The 24175-nt window shown below is 38.2% G+C and overlaps 2 protein-coding genes across 3 annotated transcripts; one reads left to right on the forward strand and one right to left on the reverse strand.

Annotated features, from left to right (window-relative positions):
- Positions 1–908: 908 nt before the first annotated feature.
- Positions 909–5190, reverse strand: LOC144062898 (prostaglandin E2 receptor EP4 subtype-like). The gene is made up of 2 exons (XM_077584693.1): positions 4423–5190; positions 909–2150 (listed from the first exon to the last, which is right to left on the reverse strand). Exons 1-2 carry the CDS (start codon positions 5152–5154, stop codon positions 1899–1901), a joined length of 984 nt encoding a protein of 327 aa, XP_077440819.1. The 5' UTR covers positions 5155–5190; the 3' UTR covers positions 909–1898.
- A 10064-nt stretch (positions 5191–15254) lies between these two features.
- On the forward strand, positions 15255–24174 carry LOC144062772 (FYN-binding protein 1). Of its 2 annotated transcripts, XM_077584466.1 has the most exons (16): positions 15255–15329; positions 17257–17812; positions 19509–19611; positions 19773–19828; positions 20025–20062; positions 20277–20308; positions 20837–20918; positions 20993–21155; positions 21333–21462; positions 21543–21559; positions 22249–22309; positions 23138–23180; positions 23337–23502; positions 23638–23671; positions 23803–23840; positions 23921–24174. In XM_077584466.1, the coding sequence occupies exons 1-16, from the start codon at positions 15327–15329 to the stop codon at positions 23974–23976; spliced, it is 1578 nt and encodes a 525-aa protein (XP_077440592.1). In that variant the 5' UTR covers positions 15255–15326; the 3' UTR covers positions 23977–24174. The 2 variants fall into 2 exon arrangements, with proteins under 2 accessions (XP_077440592.1, XP_077440593.1); XM_077584467.1 differs by lacking the exon at positions 21543–21559 and having other exon boundaries at positions 22214–22309.
- The last annotated feature ends 1 nt before the right edge of the window (position 24175 follows it).

Here is a 24175-nt window from a genome sequence, read left to right on the forward strand (position 1 = left end):
GGGTGAATTTTGCTGCTTAACTCATATTCCACAAATACAATATTAATCAGAATGCCGTGTTTAGACCAGTGGGGAGTAAATGGCTTGACTATTGTATTTAGTCGTTTCCGGGCATCAAGCTTTTCAAGTTGGGCATTTTTTCTGGCCCATTCTATAATATGTGGGCTCACATCAGGCTTAAGTTCTCCAAACATAAAGCAGAACGTTTCCAGCTAAAATTAGCTTTTAATAAACGGAGGAACACACCAAAAATTAAACAGAACTTTACTACTTCTTGCAAGTAAGCAACTTGGAGCTTGTGAATTTTAATGTGAAGATCGGAGCCAATAAAGTGATGACACAATCTGAGCAGCATGTTGGAATGTCACATTTGCAAAATTCATTGATTTTGTTTTTTTTGTACTTAACTCATATTAAAGACCAAGGCCTCACCTTGTCTTTAATGTTCATTCTATAATTTTGTGATCATGTGCCAGCATCAAGTTTGACTCCAGCAGATGCTTATCAATAGCTTCATGGACTCTTATTTGTCTTATCAGCTCATTGTCATAGAACAAAATGGTTGCTCACTGGGATGTACAATACTTGTCAATGAGGGGGTGGCTTCTTTGTAAAACTTGTATGATTATTATTTTTGTGTGAGTTTTTACTCTGCTAATGTTTATAGGTTTTTATTTATGGTTGTCATGGTACAAAATGTTTTACAGCGGTGCAGCTATGAGCAGTTGTTTCTGCTTGTGATTAAAAATGCTATTTTTAAATGTTCAAAAAAATAAATAGAATACTGGACTGTACCAAATGTCTTTCCTCGCATAAATGCAGTGTTGGGTGGCAGCAAATGGCATCAATCCGCAGCTTTTAAATAATCGGCTGTGCCAAATATATAAATAAAAATGAATGATTCCAAATAAGGCATGCAAAACTTTAATTTGAAGTCGTTCATGACTTTTGTACTTGCATACGTCACTGATGAAGTCAGCGGTTTGTCATATTGAGAAACTGCTGGTGCCCTTATCAAGTTTGAGAAGCAAAACAAGCCTTCCCTATAGGAAAACATTAGACTGCACATCTGGTGGCTTTAAAATACTGCACTATTCAGATGAAACACAATCAACAGAAGTGTAGCTACTTTTCAATAGATAGAATAGATGACACATTGTTTTATTTAAATAAAGAAATGTGAGCTTATTGAAGAATGTCCATGGATGACTTCCTGATCTGGAGAGCATGTCCAAAGCTGGAGCGGGAAAGGAATTTTGGAGTCTAATCTTATTTTAATGTGGTTTCAATTACAGTACATGGAGGTTGAAACTACAGATGTCACCCACCCGATAACGATCCAACAGATGTTGGAGTTACAGAATGTTTATGCTAATCATGATGAACCAAGAACTTGTCCTCAGACATCCAACTTGATGGATTCTCAACAACTCACGACAATGCTGAGTGACAGTGAATGGCACAAATATTCAATTAGACCTTTGTTTTACTGTAAGCATGTATGCCCTCATAGCATTTCCACACATCCAGGATGTTTTTTTTGTGTTGAGTTTGCATTTTTTCTCTGTGCTTGCGTGGATTTTCTGTGTAGTCCAAGTTTCCTTCGACAATCCAAAACGTGGATGCCGGTAAACGGAAGAATGGTGGTCACTCTCTTTCTGTGTCTGTTCTGTGATTTACAGGTGATCAGTCCAGCGTGTACCCCGCCCCTCACACTTAACTCAACTAGGATAGCAGCTCCCCTCTGACCTTGAGTGGGATAGAAATTGGAAGTCATTTCTATGGAGCCCTTTCCAAAAGTGCCAAGTAGCAAAAGTGTCTGTGCGCCTCATTCAAGCTTGCAATCTCTGGATTTAAGAACTGCCGCATGCATGTGTGGTATTGAGACAATAGAGAATTCAGGAAGTCCTGATACTAGTTTGCATCATCTTGGTACGTTCACAATAAAACAGACGACCTCGCGTGGGCAGGCTGCTACTGCCGCGAGTTCGACATTGTCTGGACAGACGTAGTATTCGTTGAAACAGAGACCTCCTGAGGAGGATGTAGATCCAGGGGTCTAAGATGGGGTTAACGGATGCAATCCGGATGGCTGCCAGGTCGGCTTCGGAGTCATCTTTCAGCATGAGACGGTTGGCGAACACACGGACCTGAAAGAAAAAACAAAGTTGCTGCAATTGCACGGTAGTTGCTTGTATAGCTTGGCTGCTTATTTCCATCAATCACTGAAAGTGAAGCTATTTATCAACTTTGATGACATATTAAAAGATTTGACATTTGTACTTAGACCACTATTGTGCAAACCTGTAGTGACACTCATTGGGTGGCAGCCATAAGCTCCTTTAAAATGACAGAAGAGTTAGCCCACATTATAATCAAAATTCTAAACACACTGTCATGGTTTGTGTTTTTGTCTAGCTTGGTTTCATGCTATTCTCTTGTTTTCCTGTGGTTTGTTCCACGTCGATCTCATTATGGTTTTGTGTCCACCTGTTCTCATAAGCCCCATTTATTTGTGTCTACCAATCATCACCCTCAGCCACCAGGTGTTCCTCATTGTCTCGTTAGTGTGCTTGTATTTATGCTGCATTCGAGGAAGTTGGATTTATCCCAATCGGAGTGTCTGAGTTATGATCTCCAAGCCTTCAAAGCCACTGTTAACAACAAAGATGGCTGATTCCGATTAATTGTTGTTCTGGTTTACACAGTCAGTCCAAATAAATAAGTTGTGTTACGTGAAGTTACTTATTTCAAGTAACTAAATTAATCTCATAGAGTATTGGCAAGTAAAGAGATTTATCAATAGCGTAAATTATGTTTTGCCATTAACGCTGTGTTTTAATTATGGGACTGCTGAAAGCAGCACATATTACTCTCCACCCTAGAAAATCCCGAGATTTTTCCGCAAAAATGCGGCCCGTACCGTAGATCGCACCGGGACAAATGAGGTATCAAACGATGCGGCTCGATCTGACTCGGTGCGGCATTACTTTTCTAGGAATTCCGAGTTACCATGGCGACGCAATTCCCCAAAAACTCCCATAGGAAATGAATGGAGAAAGGGGGAACAAATTACAGATCAAGCACCTTTTTCCAAGACACGCTGCGCACGCATACGTTATCCGACCGATACGAACTTTAGCTCATTTTGTAGGAATTTTTCCCATCTTTAGCTCAGTGTCGAAATCTTTTTTAAGGAATGAAAGCTCTCCCCCCTGTTCAAAGACAGTGAGTGAATTAGGCTTCTACCGCACTCTGTTGACCAATTAACTTTAGTGGCGGAAAAAAGAAAAGTCTACTTCTATTTGCAAAAGTTTCACTTCAACTCGTGACCATGGCCACAATCTTTGCTCACTAGACATCAAATTCTCACATTTTGTAGTCACGAGTGTCTTCTTTCAGACAAACTAACTTTTATTTGGCTAAGGTGTCATTTAGTACCTTTATTTTCACTTTAAGCGAGGACAAGTCGGACGAACTCGCCTATCTCTTCCATGTTAAATTCAGGCCCCTTTCGCTCTTCATTTCTGATAAATCATAAGTTTTCAACCTGCTCTCATTTGGTCATTTTTCATCCGATTAAAAAAATGAGAACATGCTCGTGTTCCCCAAACCCTTGCCGTTCTAACGAGCCATTTTTTGAATCTGTATCTTGAACCGTTAAGTCATGAGAGGCTTTTGTTCAAGGGGTGTGTCTCTCATACAATCTCAATGGAATGTGGGGCGGTGATGGCTCCAAGTCAAAAATGGGTGTGCGTTCTTAAAGCGACAGTGAGATAGTTTTAGTTTCTGTTGATTAGGGTTAACTTCCACATTTCTTGACAGATTTTTGTCGTTTGAATTTTAAACTGTTCAGCTCATTTACATTTTTTTAAATACATTTTCAGGGACAGTGAAATACTTTTAGTTGATGTTGATTATGGTTAACTTCCACATTTCTTGAGCGATTCCAGTCGTTTAAATTTTAAACTGTTCAGCTCATTTACAAAGTCAAATGTGTGTGCGTGAAAGTGCATTTTTCTTAAAGGGACAGTGAGATATTTTTAGTTGATGTTGATTATGGTTAACTTCCACATTTCTTGAGCGATTCCAGTCGTTTAAATTTTAAACTGTTCAGCTCATTTACAAGAGTCAGCAGTCCCATTCAAAATTTCCGCGGGAATTTTTCTAGTTTAATATGCAACTCATAAATTGTGTTAAGGAAATATTCATTTACATTTTCACTTAACTTTATAAGAGATGCTGCTGACCGTGGAAACACTTTGCAGTTAGCACCTTTAATTTTTGTTAGAAATTATATAAGTTATGTGAAAATTAACTTTAAAAAAAAAACTTTATTTTGATGCCAAAAGTGAGAGCGTCTGCTCGTTACTTTATTCAAGTATGGTATTCAGGTATAAAAGCCGATTCGTCACCACTTACCACGAGTGGAGCAGAGCATGCCACAACAGCGAGCGACGTCATCACCAGCACGGTCATGATCTGGATCTCGGCGGCGGAGGAGAGCGCCCTCCACCTGTCCCGCATGCTGCTCCGGCCGCTCTCCGTCCTCCTGCGCACGCTCCTCCGACGCATGAGCAGCAGCGCGCCGCACACCGCCACGTTGAGTGCGGCGGTGCCCACGATGAGCAGCACGCTCACCGCGCCGTACAGCACCGAGTACACCGCGGCCACGGGCTTGGGAGTGCTCAGGTCGATGAAGCACCACGTTTTGGAGCGTTGCAACGTGCTCCCCACCATGCCCATCGCCGGGAGGCAGCAGAAAAGGACGTTGGTGGCGTATATGAACGTCAGGAAGGTTTGGGCAAAGCGGCGGTCCACCCCCCAGCGCTGGTACAAGTAGGGGCAGCATATTGCCAGGTAGCGCTCCGCAGCCATGGCGCAAATGATGCTCAAGCCAGTCAACCCGAAAAAGAGCAGCAGAAAGGACTGGAAGGCACACAGGGACCCGCCTCGGAGCACCTGCCGGTCCAAATAGTTGGCGATGGTCAGCGGGCTGGCCAGGCATGTACCCAGCAGGTCCGTCACAACCAGCCCGCACACCAGCGTGTAGAAAGCAGAACTTCTCCTCTCTTGTCTCGACATCGAGAGAACGACGATTGCGATGATATTCCCAACGGCGCCCCCGGCGAACATTAAAATCGGTAAAGCCATTCCTTCCTTCCATTCGTGAGCCAGCAAAGTCTCGTTTGCGGAGAAATAACCGTGCGTAAAGTTGGGACGCCTTGGGAGCGAATGCAAAAAGAAACTCGCGTTTGAGAGCAACATGTCTTTTGGGGCCAATGTGGATTTGGGAGCGCAAAATAGTGCCTCTTAATGGTTGCAGACGCACATGTTGCTGCGTTTTTACGCGAATGGGACAGTAGGTTTGGCAAGGCGAGTTAGGCGACCTCCCACTCAGCAATCTGAGTGGACGAGAATTTATTTTTACGCGATTTACGGTTCATTTTGTCAGCCGTCAGAGATGACGTCACCCCGCCATCGTTGTGTTGTTGGCAGCGTGTCAGAAGGGGGACTGTGCTGGGGAAACCAAAAAGATTAATTAGTTGTGTATGAAAGTCTGCAAGTCTTTTGGAGGTCAAGCCTGGATCACATTTTTCCTCCTTTGTTACTTAAAGCAAAAAATAATTTGAACAGAGTCTCAGCCAATGGTCATCTGTTCAAAGTTCTAACTTTTGGAATAATATGAATTAGAAAATATAATTTATTGTGGAATCGAATTTATTTTCCAGAGAAAACAGTACAAAATCAAAATAAATATAATGCGTGTATTGTGTCTGGCTAATGTCTCAACTCAAAATATAATTTAAGCATAGCTATACTTTGTCACACAAGTGTAGCGTTTTGTTGAAGAACAAGCCCAGTGGATTCAACCATGGATGCACTACACTAATTAGGAGAGAAGTTTTGTGTGGAAACTTTGTCAACCGCGCATGCAGGCGAGTTTGTGTTTGAATTATTTGCCATAGTTAGAAAATTAAGTCTACAACATGTAGGCCTACTGTAAATAAAGTGAAACCCTACACTGAACGAATTGACTGTAGAATTTACAAGAAATAACTGGCAAAAAAAAAGTTGTCTGCTAATTCTTGTAAAATCTCATTTAATTACTGTAAAAAAAATATTACAGTATGTTACTGTGTATTTTTTTTAGGTATTTAATGTATACTGTCTAAATTACAGTTACTTACTGTAGTCCCTATTTACTCTTTTTTTTAAACAGCAGTTCACTGTAATGATAATCTAGTTTAAAACTGTTTCTTGTATTCTAATTTACTGGCAACTAAATTTCACGTTGAAATATTACTCACCAATTTGCTGAATTTCTTGTCCTCTTCTTGCTCTGGTAACAATACAGGATCCTCTATTTGCTTCTTCTCCTGTAGAAATAGACAACCCGCCAAAATCCGACAATCTTTGCAGTATTGTCATGTAATCCACATATAGTATATACATGCCAAAACATAGTTGCTGTAAAATTCACAGTATTTGCTAATTATACAGCAAATTACTGTTCTTTGTTTTTACCCATAATGCACATTGTTTTACCCATAATGCATTGTGGTATACAGTTAAATACTGTAAAATAAAATAAAAACAAGATAATGCTGTAATTTTTTACTGTAGATTTTACAGAAATTTGTTACAGTGTACCTGTAAAATATTGGGGGAAAACTCAACTGTATAATATTTATCTATTTGTCTTCTGTTATGCTGCAGGCCAAATTGTTTAATTATTTACAAATCTAGAAATAATGTGACCCCTGGGAAATATAAAATCAATAAAGTTTTGGTAACAAGTGATGACATGTAGGCTAAAAAAATAAGCTGTGGTTATTGCTGAACATGAAGCTTCAAGGGTTCGACTCTAAGGTTCAAAATCTCAGCTTTGTTCCTTTTTATTTCTCGCTAGCTACCATTGAAAAATCCAAACCTGAACACCAGAACAATAACCATAAGCATAATTATGAAAACCTTTATGACATGAAGATAACACTTGGTGACGGTGAGATGATTACCGAAGACTACATGTCATTTCTCGCCAATATATCATACACCAAAGTAACTTTTGCATGTTTTATACATGCCAGTGTACACGTTACATATTTTGGTTCAACGTAGCAGATATTTACAATTGACATGACTGTAAATGGTTGCATGAGGAGCTGCAGCCATCACACATTAGTACTGTGTGACTTGTGTTTACAGTGAGGAGCATCGCTGAGGGTCTCTGTCTGCAGCCGGCCTTAAAAGACCACATAGAACATTTACCCGAGACGCAAACTTCACCTTCTCAGTGCTCCAGACACGAGTGAGCTGGCAGCCTCCCTAAGGACGACAAAGCACTTAAGTGATGCCAAAGCTTGGAAACTCCACTACTGCCTGGAATGTCCCTGACAAAAACACTGAATCATGGCATGAACAAGCTGTCTCTTTCTGCTTTATAGTTCTCTTCAGTGTTATAAAGGTAGTCGTTTATCTGTCAATGATCTCTCTGGCAGAATATGCACAACTAGAAGAGCTGAGTGAACTAGATCGCAAATGCTCTTTTACTTTTTTTTTTTTCATTGGTTTTTAGGTATAGTTTAAAAAAGGGAAATTCCCAAACAACTGTTCAACCTTCCTTCTTCTTTATGGCCGTATAGTTACAGTAATACACACCTAAATATTTTTAAATAAACCCCGAAACTCATGTATGAAATTAATTGGCAAAGACAAAAACGAAGGCCATTATTGCTATAATAATAGTTAGTTTTGTGAACGTTATGAAGGTTTAGTCGATGCCACGCTCTAAATGTTATTGTGGAGTTGACAAGTCGACTAGTAAACTGGTCGGTACTGCCTTAAAAGTTGCTACACCATCTAGAAAAAATGTTATAATTATTTCATAGTCAGATTTAATATTGTTTCAGTTTTGTTTAAAAGCTACAACCCTAACAAAATGTATTGTTAGGGCTGCAGCATCCATCTGTACCTACCAGGCTTTATATCTGTTTAATCATCAAGCTTTTTCATCAATTAAACACATTATACAACTGCTTTTAATAACATTTTAAACATGCAAACAACAAACAACAACGTTGAGAGGAACCAGTTGAGGTGGCTCGGGCATTTGGTTCGGATGCCTCCTGGACGCTTTCCTGGGGAGGTGTTCCGGCATGTCCTACCGGCGGGAGCCCCCCCGGGGATGACCCAGGACACGCTGGAGAGACTATGTCTCTCGGCTGTCCTGGGAACGCCTTGGGGTCCCGTCGGAGGAGCTGGCTGAAGTGGCTGGGGAGAGGGAAGTCTGGGCTTCCCTGCTAAAGCTGCTGCCCCCGCGACCCGACCCCGGATAAGCGGAAGAAGATGGACGGACAGACGGACGGACGGACATGCAAACAATACATTGAATTGTTAAATTTTTATTTATTTATTTATTTTTTCAATTATTATTATATATATATTTTTTTTATTATTAATTTAAATTTACATTTTTTAAAAGGGACAGTGCAGTTTCACAAAAACATGATGAAACATGGTTAAAAAAAATAAAATAAAATAAAATAAAATCCAGAATTAGCCAAAAGGCTATTTTTCATCTGGAGCCCTCGTTCACAATATATGACAAACACGCAGCATATTTGTTGCGAAATCTGGTCTGTTAACACAGCAGCAAACCAGCTGTGTCACAGATGTTTTACATAAAATTTGAGATGCCTTTCTGCCAAACACTTAAAAATGGATACAAAAAAGTTTGGTACTTGAGGTTTGTGGTGAAGGGAAACAACACTGCTCACTCTGGGAAGTGAGTCAAAAACGATGGGAGAATCCCAAGGAAATCCAACTTTGATGGAGCTGGCCTTACACAAGCTTAAGCAAAACTGTGAAAGTTGGATCCAAAGTGTGTTTATAAACAAGGGACGAACCATGCCACCCATGGTTGAATCATAAAAACACTTTTACATGTGAACTGTGGTTAGTGCATACCATCACTTTGAATGAAAAGAAGAGTTGGCCTGAAATAAAAATAACTGTTTCCCATCTAATCATCCGCTTTAAATTTGGCTGTTAGCTTAACGGTTGTACCCCTCATGGGCGAAGACGGCAAAATGTTATCAGAGGAGTCTAAATAGCATCTTGTTTGTTTGTGTGGTCATTTTCATCTCATCCTTTATTTAAAGGGGACAATCATAACTTTTCAATGTGGTTGCATACGATCTTCAGAGCCACGCCAATCTAAATCCCTATCGAAAAGCTCACATCTCGCCCGTCTTCTCTTATCAGCAGGTCAACGCCAAAATGTAAACAGAGCTGTATTGAATTTTGTTGAATATACAGCATAGCGTTAGCATCAGATATCATAAGGCAATGTTCGAGGGAGTGTCAAGTAGTCGACACTCAGATTTGTGGTTTTCAGAGGACCAGCTCTTCAAGTAGGATCCCAAACGGCGCATTGGAGTCCGCCCTCCAGTGCTAGACCCCGATACAGGCCATTAGATCCCCGTTGGTGAGTTTTGTCCCACTGGGAGGAGGTGCTGAGGAAGACTCATTATATAAAGGAAAGACAATGTCCCCTGGCTGGCCTGGGAACTCTTTAGGATTTCACTGGAAAAGCTGGACTAAGTGGCAGGGGAGCGGAAAGTCTGGGCTTTTTATTTCCGCCTCTATGGCCTAATCCCAGATAAGCGAAAGAAGATGGATGCATGGATGGGCGTAAATGCTAAACAAATACTTTATAAAGTGTTATTCCAGTTGTGATGCAGAAAGCAGCTTTCTTTACAGCCGTCTTTCAAAATGTCCACCACTAGATTTTTATGTATCCATTTACTACAACATTTTCCCATTTTTGTGTGCGTCATTTCCGTCTGCCTTCCCGTCAGTGGCGTAAATATCCACTACTTGGTATCTAAATTAAAGGCTAATCCTTCTCATTTAGAGAAGATTTGGGGATCATCTTCATCTGCCTGGGAATTTAAGACAAAATAGCTGCGTTTCATGAGAAGATGTGCCGGAAAAGCTCTTGGCTAACACAAATACAAGTCCGGCAGTCTTCATGCCAAATGTTCATTCAACATAGTTCAACGTGCGCATTTGTATCTTTTGAGCATAGGCATTTTTGCCTTATGCAAATGAAAAAAGTACGGTTTATGCTACCATGAAGACTGAGGGCGGAGCCAAGGCATGTGAATTGGCTACTCAATGTTGGCAGTTTCGCAATTTTTCCAAACCTCTAGTAGGAAAGTGCGGAACTTATAATGTGTATTAAACACTTTTGACTGGAAAATTTATTTGCAAGCATGTTTGAACGTGCTTTCAAGTACATTTAAATGTATTTGTAAATGTGTTTGAACATAGTTGTAGGCTAAATGCTAAAAACTTTACATTTGTTTCCTACATTACAACGATACGTTCATTAATGAAGTACGTACACATTGTTTATTCGTAATTTTTATAGTTTATTATGATGTCATGAAGTGCATGATTTCCGTTAAGCATTTTTTTCCCATAATGCCACGGAGTATGCATATTATGGAGAGGAAAAAAGCCTGCGAGTATGTTTGAACGTACTTGCAAATACATTCGAATGTATTTGCTGATTTGTTTAAAGTTATTTGCCATTCAAAAATGTTTACGCCACAATGGCGGTTCCATGCTTCTGTACTTATTTTTTTTTAATAAGAAAAAAACTTGTTTAATTCCACACTTGTCACCCAACTATTTGTATGAAATCAAAAAAAGTTGTTTTTTTACTCCTATATGTCTCATTGAACTTTCTCTTCTCTTAAATGACTTATAACCTTCAAAGCTGCTGATGTAAACTGACAGGGATTTTATCAGCTTCTCACCACGTCTATATCAGTAACACATATTTCCTGCTGATCATACATTTCTGCGTTGTTTACAAATGGAAAGAACACTTTACAACTGTAGTGGGCACTAGAAAGCAGGCACTTGCACTTTCCTACCAAACTTGGGTTATTTAAGATACGCTGAATAATTTTTGTACATCATAAACAGAAGTGCTTTTAACATTTCTACTCGTCTTAGACTTGTGGGTTTTTTTCATGCTTTCACCCTTTTAGGAATTTCAACATTCACTTGCTAAATTCAGTTTTTTCTTCTCCTGTGGTCATGATATTTCTTAGATTTTTTGAGCCAAAATGTAGATCGTATAAAAACACGTGCCATTTCCTCCAGTACAAAAGTGCTTTTTTTTGCACTTTTTTTCTCCTTCATTTTTCAACTTTGGCTATGGTTCCTTTCCCAGCCAGCCCCTGAGAGAAACACATGACCGGACCGTGATCTGCCAGTCCTCTTCAAGAGGTCTCATGAATATGAACTTCCCAGCGGATGTTAATGTATCACCAATGAGTCTCAGACGACCTTTGACCCTGAGCCATTTCAGGCTTGAAGCGAGACAAACACCAGGGACGTACTTCAAGCAGGTGAAACAAACAAAACTTTGCTTACTCTTGTATTTTTTTTCCCAGGCTTCCTGATAACAAATTCAAAAGTCAGATTTGTTTTTCTTATTTGTAGTAATATGGATGGATGAACAGTTGAACACATTTCAATTCGATTGGCTTTGTTATCTTCCAGCTTCTACTGGCTGAGGATTTCCCAACAAGGCTTGTGGTGATGGGGATGCGGCAGTCTGCCGGGGGATGTCCTGTGTTAGGACAAACTGGCGTCGAGACATGGCTGTCACCCAACACAAGATGTACACCGTGGCTGCCGATGACAATAGCGTCACACTGTAACCAGCAACACAAGCAGAGGTGATGATAAGCCGCTGTCAACGTTGTCATAATGATACAGCTGCCTGATAGCATTTTTGATGACCTCATTCATTAGCAGAGAGGCAAACTATTGCGGTGCACTATGTTGGACAACTTAATCCTATTTTTAATTAATACCTCTGACATTTCAAATGAAAATGGATCATCATTATATTTGAAAAATATTGCAAATTCATTTGTGATAAAGCTCTTGTAATGTGATGGAACTCATTCAACTTTTGGCCGGGGTGTGAAGTGAACGTCTTTCACGGTGTGTTTGTCAGATCTGAGACAGTATTTGTGTTCTGGTTGTCCAGCTGTTCCAGTTGTTAGACCGCTGACGTTCTACAGAATAGTTTTACTGGAAGTAGGAAGCTTTGTCCTCGGGACAGCTGGAACTGCTTGTTATGTGAGCGGAGCATTAACACCATTTAACAAATCTTTCGTTTACGTTGATTCTTTCGTGATGTTTCGTAAAATTTTAATCATCGTAGACATTCTTTTTCACACGAGCTAACTACTTGTATTTATGAGCAGTGACGATTTTAAAAGGACGCTTTGTTTTTGTGTCCAAGTACTGCTGCAGAGGTTATCCATTTGAGAGTGAGCACTGAAAACGCTTACGGGAATATGATACTGTGTCTAAGATTTACTAAGTCAGTTATTGAGGAGCTAAAAGATAAAGCACCAAATAAAATGTAAGCAAAGTCAAAAATGGAAAAGTATGTTAAGACAAAACTAATGAGATGAAAGAGGTCAATCGTCACATTGCCTAAAGCTAGAATAGCGCAGACTTTGCCAATGTTGATAGCCATGTAGGCTACTTCCTGTTTCACAGAGAGGACCTCTTTTTTTTTTATTCGCCATCTGAAGATGAATTTCTCTAACAAAAATCTTGGCAAACCATTTTGTATTATTTTTTAAAATGTTCTAATTCTTACCAGGCTACTCTATGGGTCATGGGGAATGTCCTGAAACATTAGCTTGGATGCTAGTAAACCACCCTTTACATTCTTGTATTCACGAATTGCGTTACGTGTGTAAAATGTTTCATAGAGTCAAACTAAAGGGGAAATCAAGTCAAAAATGTCTTCAATAATCTGTTCTATGCCCTAACCTGATTACCCTTACCAATACTGATAACGATCCTGATCATGAATCAGGTGTGTTAGTGGAGAGAAACATGGAAAACAGGCTGAACCGAACCAAAAGCAGTATACTTTAAGTGCATAATATAGACTATACTTAAGTATACCTAAGTTTATTTTTCGAGTGTACTTATTCTTGTACTAAAATTAAACTTTAAGTAAACTCCTTTGGACTAAATTAGAACATTTTAGTGCACTTAAAAGTATACTTAAGTATATTATAAAGTATATTAAAAAGTATACTTAAGCATACTTTCAAGTATACCTTATAATATAATATTATACATTATAATATAATTTAAGTACACCATTAAGTATACTTGAAAATATACTTTGTGATACACTTATGTCCACAGTTTAGTTTACAGCAAAAATCCCAGTGATGAATTCACAGGGATCAAACCGGCAAACTCTTGAACCATAGGTAGCAACCTTAAGCCCTAAGTTATCCAACCACATGATCTTTAGGGATTTATACATAAATATAACCTATTGGTACAATATGTAAACTTTTAGTATACTTACAAGTACACTTAATATTTACTTGGTGGAGTACACTTCCAATAAGTACAAGAAAAGAAAACTGGATGTGTACTCTCCTAATTTTGAGTATACTTCAGAAAGTACAAGTACATTCTAAGTATATACAATATGTAAACTTTTAGTATATGTTTTAGTATAGTTACAAGTACACTAAACATTTACTTGGTGGAGTATATTTCCAAAAAGTACAAGAAAAGCAAACTGGAAGTATATTTTCCTAATTTTGAGTATACTTCAAAAAGTACAAGTACGTTCTATGTATCCTGGATTGAAGGGTGACCAGTCTAATGTGTAGTTACTATTCAGCTGGGATAGGCTCCAGCTTCCCGTGACCCTGACCAGGACAAGCCGTGTACGAAATAGATGGATTGTTACACAATTGATTAACCCAATTGGCTGAATTTGTTTGACGCTGCCTCAGGTTGCCACGGAGATTCTGTGAGGTTCAAGGCCAAGCTGATTGGTGTGGAAACGGTACTCAACGGCAGTGGTGACAAGATGTGCCAGGGACTCAATGAACAAACTAAAGGTATTGGAAATGGATTGACTCCCACATCAATCACTTTTTACACACTAAATAGTGCTGGGTTGCTTTCCTAACCCACTCACTGGGTTAAGTGTTGCTTTGCAGCGAATGGAGACAACTGCAAGGAAGCGGGCCAAGCGCAAGCAGAGCGTTTGGCTGAAAGTCTCATCGAGAGGCTTGCAGATTGTGGACCAGCAAACTGGGGTGAGTCATTTCTGTTGACAAGTATTGTTTATCCTGTGCACACCTGCTTGGAATACCACACTAAGGCCGGTTTCCCACTTGCTGGACAGTTCCCACGATTCCCTTGGAAAGGACTGAAGAATATTCCATGAAAAAATGAAACACATTTTCTTACTTTTTTTAAATTTGCAAATTCAAAGTATCGTGGAAAATGACTCTTGTCCCCAAAAATACATCCATCACAACTAAAATGATATTGAAATTGGTTTTGGATACAACATTTAGAAAGAAGATCAACGTCATCCACCAAATGTTTTTGGACAATTAGTTCTCGCAATATACTGTAACGCTTGTGCCACAGGTTCACATTGGAAATCGTTTTTTCTTTCAGAATCCCAGCAGCAAATAATATTCCCCACACAACCATTAGAGGATGCTCGATCTACTACTGTCCCATCTTCACCCTCAAGTCCACTTGCTCCGATACACCTGGAAACATATCATTGTGGGGATCAGCAGGCATGACATCGTCATTGCCTGCTATGGTCTGCCAGATTCCCGTTCGAGGCTCCCATCCTGCGGTTGACACTAGCACCCCTTTGTTACTTTCCCTTATTTAAATGAATATATCGTTATCTGACTTCTGCTCAGTAGGAAACCCCCATGAATCACTCTGTTAACGCATGACCTCATTTGACATTACAGTATTGTATCGCCTGACTTGATTGTTCTGTAAGAAATACAAACCACTATAAACAGGATGAACTTTTTTTTAAGGGAAATGCATCGCTGTTTAATAAGTACCATTTTGCCTCATTTGTGTCTAAACAATAAATTTATGAATTTTGTATTGAAAATATGTGTGAAAATCATTCATCAGTTGCTAGTTCTTTATGGACTACTTGTGTGCATTAAATGCTCTCTAAATGATGGTTTGTCGATATTTAGCAAATAAGAACATGGATGGATCTAATTAAATGACAAAATATATATTATATTAACATGCTGCATTATGGCACTGCAGGTGGTTTGTGTTTGTCACTTCCTGGTTTTCAACAAGTGCACTGACGCAGGTCACATGAGTCTGCTATCGCCATCACTGCACAACATGGAGCGCTTTGCCAGCAACCTGCTCTAAAAATTCTGGAATCAGCTAACAGAATTATGGTAAGAGAACTTCACAATCTTCTTCTTATATAATATTTATATAATAAATATAAATATATAATATAGCAGACATGTTTTGCCAGATTGATCAAGGCGTTGAATGAAGTGAAGAGGGTGAGGCTTGAATGCCTGTCAAACTGGGTTTGACAGTGACATTTACTAAATTCTTTAACATTTTAAATGTGCCTTTTCCAGGATTTTTCTCATATTTAAAACAATTTTATTTTGAATGATATTGTCACTCGCTCATCATTATTTACTTTTATTATTTAAATAAAAGTTAAGTGCCAAGTAAAGTGCCTATTGGAATCATGAAATAAAATTTAATGCCACGATAGGAACTACTGTACAACCACAATAATGAACAATATTGCTACATTATGCCCATGTCTATAAAAGCATTTTTTTTTAAAAAAAGGCACGTTAGCTACAGCACTTCATTTCATCATTTAGCGAGTGCATCCAGTCTCATCCAGCTTACAGTAAATCTTAAAGCTGCATGTCGATGCGGACTGAAAGCAAAGTTTGTATCTGTTTCCTTTGTTCTATGTAAGCAAGTTGAGTAGCAGTGAATCTTGCAGCTTATTGGTGCAGCAGTGTATGTATCTATAGCAACCAGTGCAGGATGCTTGTTGAGGTAAAGAAGTGTGCGGTTGCGTACACTTCCTTCACACTCTGGCTCTCCAATGGTAACAACTTGTAGGTCAGGGGTCTGCAATCTGCGGCTCTGGAGCCATATGTGGCTCTTTAGTCCCACTCCTGTGGCTCCCCATGGATCTCTACAAAAATAAAGTAAAAATTAATATATATTTTTTACATATTTATTTAAAATTTTAGATAAAATATTACTTAAATTAATTAATAATTAAATAAAAATTAAATATGAAAAAAAATGGCTGAGTCCAAATTTTTAAGTTATGAATGGTAGATGAAAAAGTAAAAAAAAATAAAATAATAATAAAAATAAAAGGGCCAAAAATTCACCATAAAATATCAAAAAAAGTTATTTGTGGACATAAAATGTCCACAAAATTGCCAAATATCTCCCAAAAAATTGCAAAAAAGAAATTTTATTAAGGCAGAAAAAAAACTTTTTAAAAGTAACTATAAAATGTCAAAAATCAAAAAAAGAATTCCTGAAAATTATCATAGAATGTATAAAAAAATCCCTCCGCCATACCCCCCCCAAACTAAATTTTAACAAAAATGTCCAAAAACAAAAGAATAAATCCTGAAAATTACCATAAAATGTCTACAAAATTGCCAAAAATATCAGAAAATTGTTAGCAAAAAAGGCAGGAAAAAAATGTCAAAAATAAATGTCCAAAATAGGAAGAAGAGAGGCAGAAAATTACCATATGTCCATAAAATGTCATACAATGTCATAAATTTGACCGAAAGGCAGAAAAGTCTAAAAATGCATGAAAAATGAACTATGAAAAATGACCACAAAAAAAAGTAATCCAAAAACGGAAAACGAAAGGCAGAAGAAAATGAATGTCAATGTATTTGATGCTGCATATTTTTCCTGTTATGGTGCAGCTTTAATGATCTCTCAGTGCATTAGACCAACACACTGTTTCATTCATCACAATGTTCAAATGTTTTGCGGCTCAAGACATATTTTTGGTTATTTATTTGACTTAAAATGGCTCTTTTGACAGGAAAGGTTGCTGACCCCAGTTCTAGGTGTTCACTCAAAAGATCCCTTACGTCAAGGCCTTAGCTATTTACCTCTTCTATAAATAGGGTATCACTAAACACTTTTATACATAATCATCCGTAAAGGTTGACTTTTATTTTTAACTTGTGTATCTGGTTGTAAAGTGGGTCATGTGTCTGAAAAGTCGGCAAGAAAAGTCCATGTTAAATGGCAAGAGCCAAGAAGGTTTATTGATGTGTGCTTTGTTGTTGTTGTTGCTAACAGGGCGACAGTGTTGACGTCAAGGCTTTGCGGGCCAGATTCAGCAGCAGCGCCAGCGCATCACACGCCAGCAGCCGGGACAGCAATTCTCCCAAATCTCCACGGCCTGGTTTTGTGAGAACGATACCAACAACAACAGAGGACATTTTCCGGCCTAAAGCGCCTCCTACAATGCTTCCACCTTTGACTAATCCAGATGTGAAGTTCCAAAGCGAAGAAGCAATGGCACCCCCCACCCCATCCAAGCCTGTTTTTTTCCCTCAGTCACCTCCCAATACAGGAGTCCGAACAGTTGTCCAGTCTACGGGTGGTAATAAGATTAAACAGACAGGACAGATGCTAGAACAAATGATTCTGAAGGGGGCTCCACCAGCTCCAATATTAACCCCTCTCTCCCTGCGACTGAGGACCACAAGCAATGTCATTCCATTAAGGAAGCCGCTTCCCCCTGAGGGACCCAATCCCTTGAAACCCAAACGACCACACAACGTTGACCTGCAGCAATTCCTGAACATCACCCAACGAGCTTGGCCACTTCCTGCTTTGAGGACAAGAGAAGGTGAGTGCGTAGAAGTGAGTACATTTTTTTAAACAGCAGTGGACAAAAGAACAAGACAACTGTAAAGACATGACACTTTTGCGAGAACGTGGTTTGCTTACACTACACCTTGTATGACCATCGGCATTTATGGTTCACTCAAAATGACTCAAAACACAGTCATTAATTTAGGTGACTTAACTACACACCAGGGTTATTATAGTTTTGCATTTGTTATCGTAGTTAGTTTTTTATTTCTTTTTTTTTTTTCATTTTGTCTCATGCTTTTTATACGGAAGAGGATTAGGGCCAGTGAAGAGAAAAACAAAGGCTGGCAGGATTCTGACTTTAATGTCAGAATTCCGAGATTAAAATGAGAATTCTGAGATTAAAATGAGAATTCTGATTTTAAAATGAGAATTCTGAGATTAAAGTTCAAATTCTGACTTTAAAGTGAGAATTCTGAGAATAAAGTGAGAATTCTCACTTTTAAGTCAGAATGCTGACAAGAATTCTGAGATTAAAGTCTGAATTCTCACTTTAAAATCAGAATTCTGACATTAAAGTCAGAATCCTGCCAACCTTTTTTCTCTTTTCTGAATTTAATCTCAGAATCCTGACTTTAAAGCGAGAATTCTCATTTGAATCTCAGAATTCTGATTTTAAATTGAGAATTCTGAGAATAAAGTGAGAATTCTCACTTTCAAGTCAAAATTTTGAAATTAAAATCTGAATTTAAAAAGTATACTACAATTTCAACTAGTTTTTTTTCTGCAGCGTTTTCATTCTTATTTTAACTCATTAATGCAAAAAAAAAAGAATTCAATCATGGTTTTTACCCCCCCCCCTTTTTTTTAAATAAATTTGTTTTAATAAATTCTCTAGTGACAAATTTGACTCTATCTAGAGTAAATTTGACTCTATTTAGAGTGGGATCAAAGAGGCTCAGTTTTAGAGTAATATTTACACTTGGAAGAGAGAGTAAAATAAAAAAAAATTGAAGAAAAAAAAGTCATTCCAGGGTTGAGGAAGGAACTCACGATCTTCTTGGGAGACTGACACACTGCCACCTGAGCTATGCCCCTCCTACTGTTTGCTTATCTCCAAGAGAAGACCAAACACATTGTTTTAGGTCTCTCGGAGTTAGGAAGATTCCAGATGACACGATATGCTAACACATATGAACTAAATGGCTCAGGGATTAGATCGACTGTCTCTCAAACTGAAGGTCGTGAGTTTGTTCCCCAACCCTTGAGTGACTTTTATTTATTTATTTTCAAATTGGTTATTTTACTCTCTAAATATTATGATAAAACTAAGTCTATTTGGTCCCACCTTAAATAGAGTCAAATTTATTCTACAAAATTTAGTGTATAACCATGGCACACCCTAAAGTGAAAATGTCGAAGGTGTCCCCAAAGAATCTGTGTTTTGTGTGTCCACCATAAACCAGTTGGGCATGGTATTCTCTTCTCGTCTTCACGTTTATGAGACATTGTACCCTGTGTGCCAGAAAATACCAATTATAGAATATAGCTTGCCAGGTGCAAGCTGCTCCAGCACACCCTAATGAGGACACGTGTTATTTTAAAAAATGAAATAAAATGGTTGGATGGATGGTCTCCGAGAGTGTCCTTGTGCTTCCTTGTCTGTATCATTGTTTTCAGTGCTGTTTCTCCTTCCAAAAATGACATTGTCACCCCAAATGGTTTCTCAGGCTCAGAAGCAAGACAAATATTTGTACCTGGAGTGACCAGTCCATTAAATCTTCCTTTACGACCCATCAAACCCAGCAAGCTGCAGAACCAGGTTACCTCTGTGTGAGTATTTGGCCGATTCTGGGTCAAATCTGTGTCTGATTCATTTGCCTGATGTTTGGATCCAGAATTTCTTACAAAAATGTCATTTGAATTTAATATCAAATCAGTCCAATTCACCCTAAATTAATGTGACACCCAACATATTGCGTTATTCACTGCAGGGAGGTTGACATCTACCAAGATACTTATGATGATATTGCAAGCTTGGAGGACAAAGGTAAAAATAAGTGAAATAAAAATAAGGTATGATTATGTAGTTTTATCACTGAACTCAGCTCCTTGCAAAAACAGTAACTTACATTTTTACATTTCAGTATGATTGCCAATTTACCTGCTTGCGGCTCACATTTTTAATTTCTAATGACTGCTGAGATACATACTTGTATGTATTTATTCATTTGTCTATCTCTCAGAATCCAACAGCAACAACAGCTCACAGTGGACAGACTGGGTAAGGGCAAAAAGCTGTGATTAAAACAATTATAAATCAGAAATAAATGTAATACAACTGTGAGGTCAAATAGTATCTTCTGAATAAAAATAAATAAATGAAAATAAAATAAAAAACAGGCACATGCTTAGGTCAAATCTGCCAAAATATAAACATTTGCTATGTTGGGAACTGCTCATTATTGATTTTTAAATGCACATAATCTGTCTTGCAGGATGAAAGTGACATGTACGAGCATATTGAAGAGTAAGTTTACACTTTAAAATGTTTACCAATAAACCAAAAGGAGTGGAAAAATGGAAGGAAATCGCTCAGAGGACATATTGGCTTGTCAGAAAAACTCTGCTGTTTCTGTCATTGCCGTGGCAACACAGACCACCTATGTCAGTGATTTGTATTATTGTTGGAATAGACAGAACTTGTCTGAGTTTGTACTAGCATCAGGGCCAACATTTACAATACTTAAATTTCCCACAACGGGATCATCAATGTTTAAGTGTCATGTTGAAATGTGCTCAGATGTTGTTTTACATTTCGACGCCTTCTTAAAATAATCGCCTCAGTCATTTTTTTCAGGGAACAAAATTGTTTAACCATTTGCATCATGAGGAGATGATTTAAGCACAAAATAATAATATTTTTGCATTTAAGCAATTATTTTAAGAGGGTGACGATTTGTTAGCTTGGATTCTTAGCCCAACCAACAAGTAGCAATATTTTTGACATTGATGTTCCTTTTTGTTGCCCTGCTCCAACAAATATTGGATGAAACAGGGATCAAGTGAGGCTGAACTCTGATGCTGAAATGAGAGTGCAGGAGCAGAAAAGAGAAAATGAGTTTAGGAGAAAATTCCAGGTAGGATTCTGTTACGTAACATCCAAACATTTTACATTAAAGCCAAAAATTAAAGTTCACATTTTCTGTCGTAGCTGCAAGCTGAGGAAGAAATTCTCTACATTGCCACAGCTAGTCACGACTGGTACGGTGGAGGCAAACTGGACCTCAGGGTGCGCCAAGGCGAGAGTGTGGAGATCCTCCGAGTGAAGAATAACCCAGAGGGCAAGTGGTTGGCTCGCTCCCTGAATGGAAAATGTGAGATTCACATTTTTTAGATTATTGAGGTCTTGCTAGTGTGTCATTTTTATAATTGACTTACTATAACGCCCTCACATATGGGAAAGGAGATAACTAAATGGTCCTTGGCGAACCAGATACTGATGCTTGATAATAATCCATTAGTACATCCTGTCTCTGTATTGTTGCCTGTAGATGGATACATCAGTAACACATGTGTGGATGTTGATTATGACAAAGTGAAGCGTAAATTGTTGGAGGCGTCAACCTTACCTCCGCCTCCCCCGGATCCACCACAGTTGTTACATATGGAGTCCTATAACAGGTGTAGTATCATCTCTTTACACCGCAGCATCTTAAAATGCACAACTTTTTCATTTAATGTTTGCTTCTTCATATTTGCAGTTTGAGACGCAATCAAGGTAAGTGACAAAGTGCAAACAATGTACAAGTACTAATGTTTACCATTAAAGGAGTTGGTGTGAATCCTTATAAAAAAATGCTCTCAGAGCCAGCCCAAGACATAAGCAAACTAAGCAGCTTGTTTTGGCCAGCTGGTCACTGGGGGCCCCCAAAAAGAGCGATTTTTTTTTTTAACACATTGTTAGAGAAATGATAGGGTTGATGAATCCTATGTCAACTTTTCCTATTCCTCTATACAAGCTTAAGAATTATATTGTAGTAGTCAAAAAGTGGGGAAGGGTGTAGAGGCAAATTAAATTTAATTAATAAATTTGCAAGAAAAATAAGTGCCAATTTTGTATATATGACTGTAAATTGCACAAAAAAATATGTATGACTAGCCTTTTTGTTTATTTTATATATTCATTTCAGTTTACATATTTCTATTTCATTTTCAAATAGTATTATCCTCTATGAGTGTTGGTTAATATTAATGTTCAATAAAGTGTTCAAAAAGAAAGGATGGAAAATAATAATATTGCAGTACAGGTAGTCACCATCTTGCAACCTTTCTTCTTTGCTTACTATTTTATCTAAAGAGTAACACTGCCACCTAGCGTTATAATGAGTGAACACAACACACTGCTTCACAAAACAGAACTCAAGACGTGCAGCAATTTGAAGAACACCTTTTTATTTGTGTCCTCAGATTACAATGCTGACTTTCATCTATCAAATGAGGATTTTCCACCACCACCACCTGCAATTAGGTATAACATTTAATACTTTGTTGTTCATTGAAAGAGAACTTGAAACGACTGTCAGAGTAGCCTGCCGCTTCGTTCTTGTACATGTGTTCGTGTTCTCAACATAGCAGATAAAGAGAGTTATTTTTTTCCTTTCTGTGTGTAAATTAAATGACTTAATTTGTGCCATATGCAAAAAAAATCTCTCACCATCAGCAAATATTTATCATTTGCTCAGTTTATATAAGTAGCGTTTGAACATGATAAGAAAAGGTCAAAAAGACCAAATTAAACTACTCAACCTTTTGGAGACGTCTATAAACAGGAAGGCGTTTGCAGAGCAATACTGTTACCTAGTGGTATTTGATAGCATATTGGCGCAATGTTTTGTATGCATATCTGGTAATATAAAACAGTAAATCTTGAACTTTGAAAGTGTTTTGTGGCCTTGTTGTTCTAAGAGCTGTATAGGCCTGTACAGTTCTTAAGTATCGCATCCTTTGTAACTCTTAACCCTTCATTGATAACCCACAGGGGTGGTATTTAAAAAAAAAAAAAAAAAGCTGAAGAAAAATCAAAACACGCTTTTGTAGTTTATCCTTTAGATGGTAATTGAGCTGAAACCTCATGAGATTCACTGACATCACATGATGATGGCGTTAACGTTCCTTTTTGTTTGACTTTTCAGTGATATTTTTCCAAATTGTCACGGTGGGGGAGGTTTTTTTTTTTCATTTGGGACATGTGCTTCCACAAACAGGATCTTACATTAAAAATTAAATTAGTGCTGACATTTGCAGTAATCTGTTGACAGAAAACAAGCAATAAAATGTTGTTGTTTTTTTTTTACAGTATTGATGCCACCGTGGAAAAGGAGCTAAGGAAAAAATTCAAGGTACAGTATGAAGTTTCTTTCACTTTTTTTTATTGTTCATTAATGTTGGGCAGTTAAAAAATATGACAAAATGTGCTGTGAAAAGTATTCTTGTATAGTTATTGTGTCGTTTAAGAATGGATAATGACTTGATGTTATCTGTGCAAAACGTGTCAGTACGAGGGTCCACTGAGAGTGTTGCAGACGGTGATGATGGATCCTAACGGTGTCATGAAAAAGCCAGGAGGGAAGGACCTTCGTGTGTCTCAGGGGGATGTTCTCGACGTCATACAGCTCACCAACAGCAAGAAAGTTCTGTGCCACAACCGCTCATCAGGAAAATGTACGTCAACGTATCATTTTTGCGATAAATTCTCATTTTCTAACAAATTAATATATTAAAACATTCTTTGTTGAGTGCACATTGTCAGCATTTGTTGAGGCTGTTTTAAAGTTCTTCTTGTGGTATTTCTTGCAGATGGCTATGTGTCCAGAAAACTTCTAGTTCCACTGTGAGTTAATCTTACTTTCCAACTAGTCAATGGGTCGTGTGGAGACAAAATGAAACGAAAGACTTTGTACAAGGAAGCTTTCAGGAAGATGAATATTATTGTAATCAACACCTTATCATCCTCATTTGCAGGGAAGGGGACGTTTATGACGATGTTGATTATACCAGTGGTGAGTTGGACGTGTCCTTAACAACAACGATTTGCTGCAGAATTGAATTTTCTTATCATCTTTCTTTTTTTCTCTTTCAGAAACACATGACATTGACCATACACGGATTAAGCAATGTCAAACTAAACACAGATAGAGAAATACATACTTATTGAGATAAATAATAGGATGGAAACAGACTGAATAAACCTGAGAACCAAAAGTACTTGTTAGATAGTTGGGGGTGGGGGGTAAGATTTTATATAGACTATCAAATTAGAACAAATGCAGATTTGATCATTCAACGTTGTTCTTATACCTTTTGCTTGGCTTGACCTCTGAGATCAACTCTAATA

Source organism: Vanacampus margaritifer, chromosome 13, assembly GCF_051991255.1.
Source record: "Vanacampus margaritifer isolate UIUO_Vmar chromosome 13, RoL_Vmar_1.0, whole genome shotgun sequence".
In the NCBI taxonomy this organism is placed as follows: domain Eukaryota; kingdom Metazoa; phylum Chordata; class Actinopteri; order Syngnathiformes; family Syngnathidae; genus Vanacampus; species Vanacampus margaritifer.

Excerpts from the sequence above, each read along its gene's own strand:
- LOC144062898 (XM_077584693.1), bottom strand. The coding sequence starts at position 5,154 with ATGGCTTTACCGATTTTAATGTTCGCCGGGGGCGCCGTTGGGAATATC. Across the intron at positions 2,151-4,422 it reads CATGCTCTGCTCCACTCGTG|GTCCGTGTGTTCGCCAACCG; the intron begins GTAAGTGGTGAC and ends TTTTTCTTTCAG.
- LOC144062772 (XM_077584467.1), top strand. Across the intron at positions 20,919-20,992 it reads AGTTTAGGAGAAAATTCCAG|CTGCAAGCTGAGGAAGAAAT; the intron begins GTAGGATTCTGT and ends TTTCTGTCGTAG. Across the intron at positions 21,463-22,213 it reads CATATGGAGTCCTATAACAG|CAATTTGAAGAACACCTTTT; the intron begins GTGTAGTATCAT and ends CAAGACGTGCAG.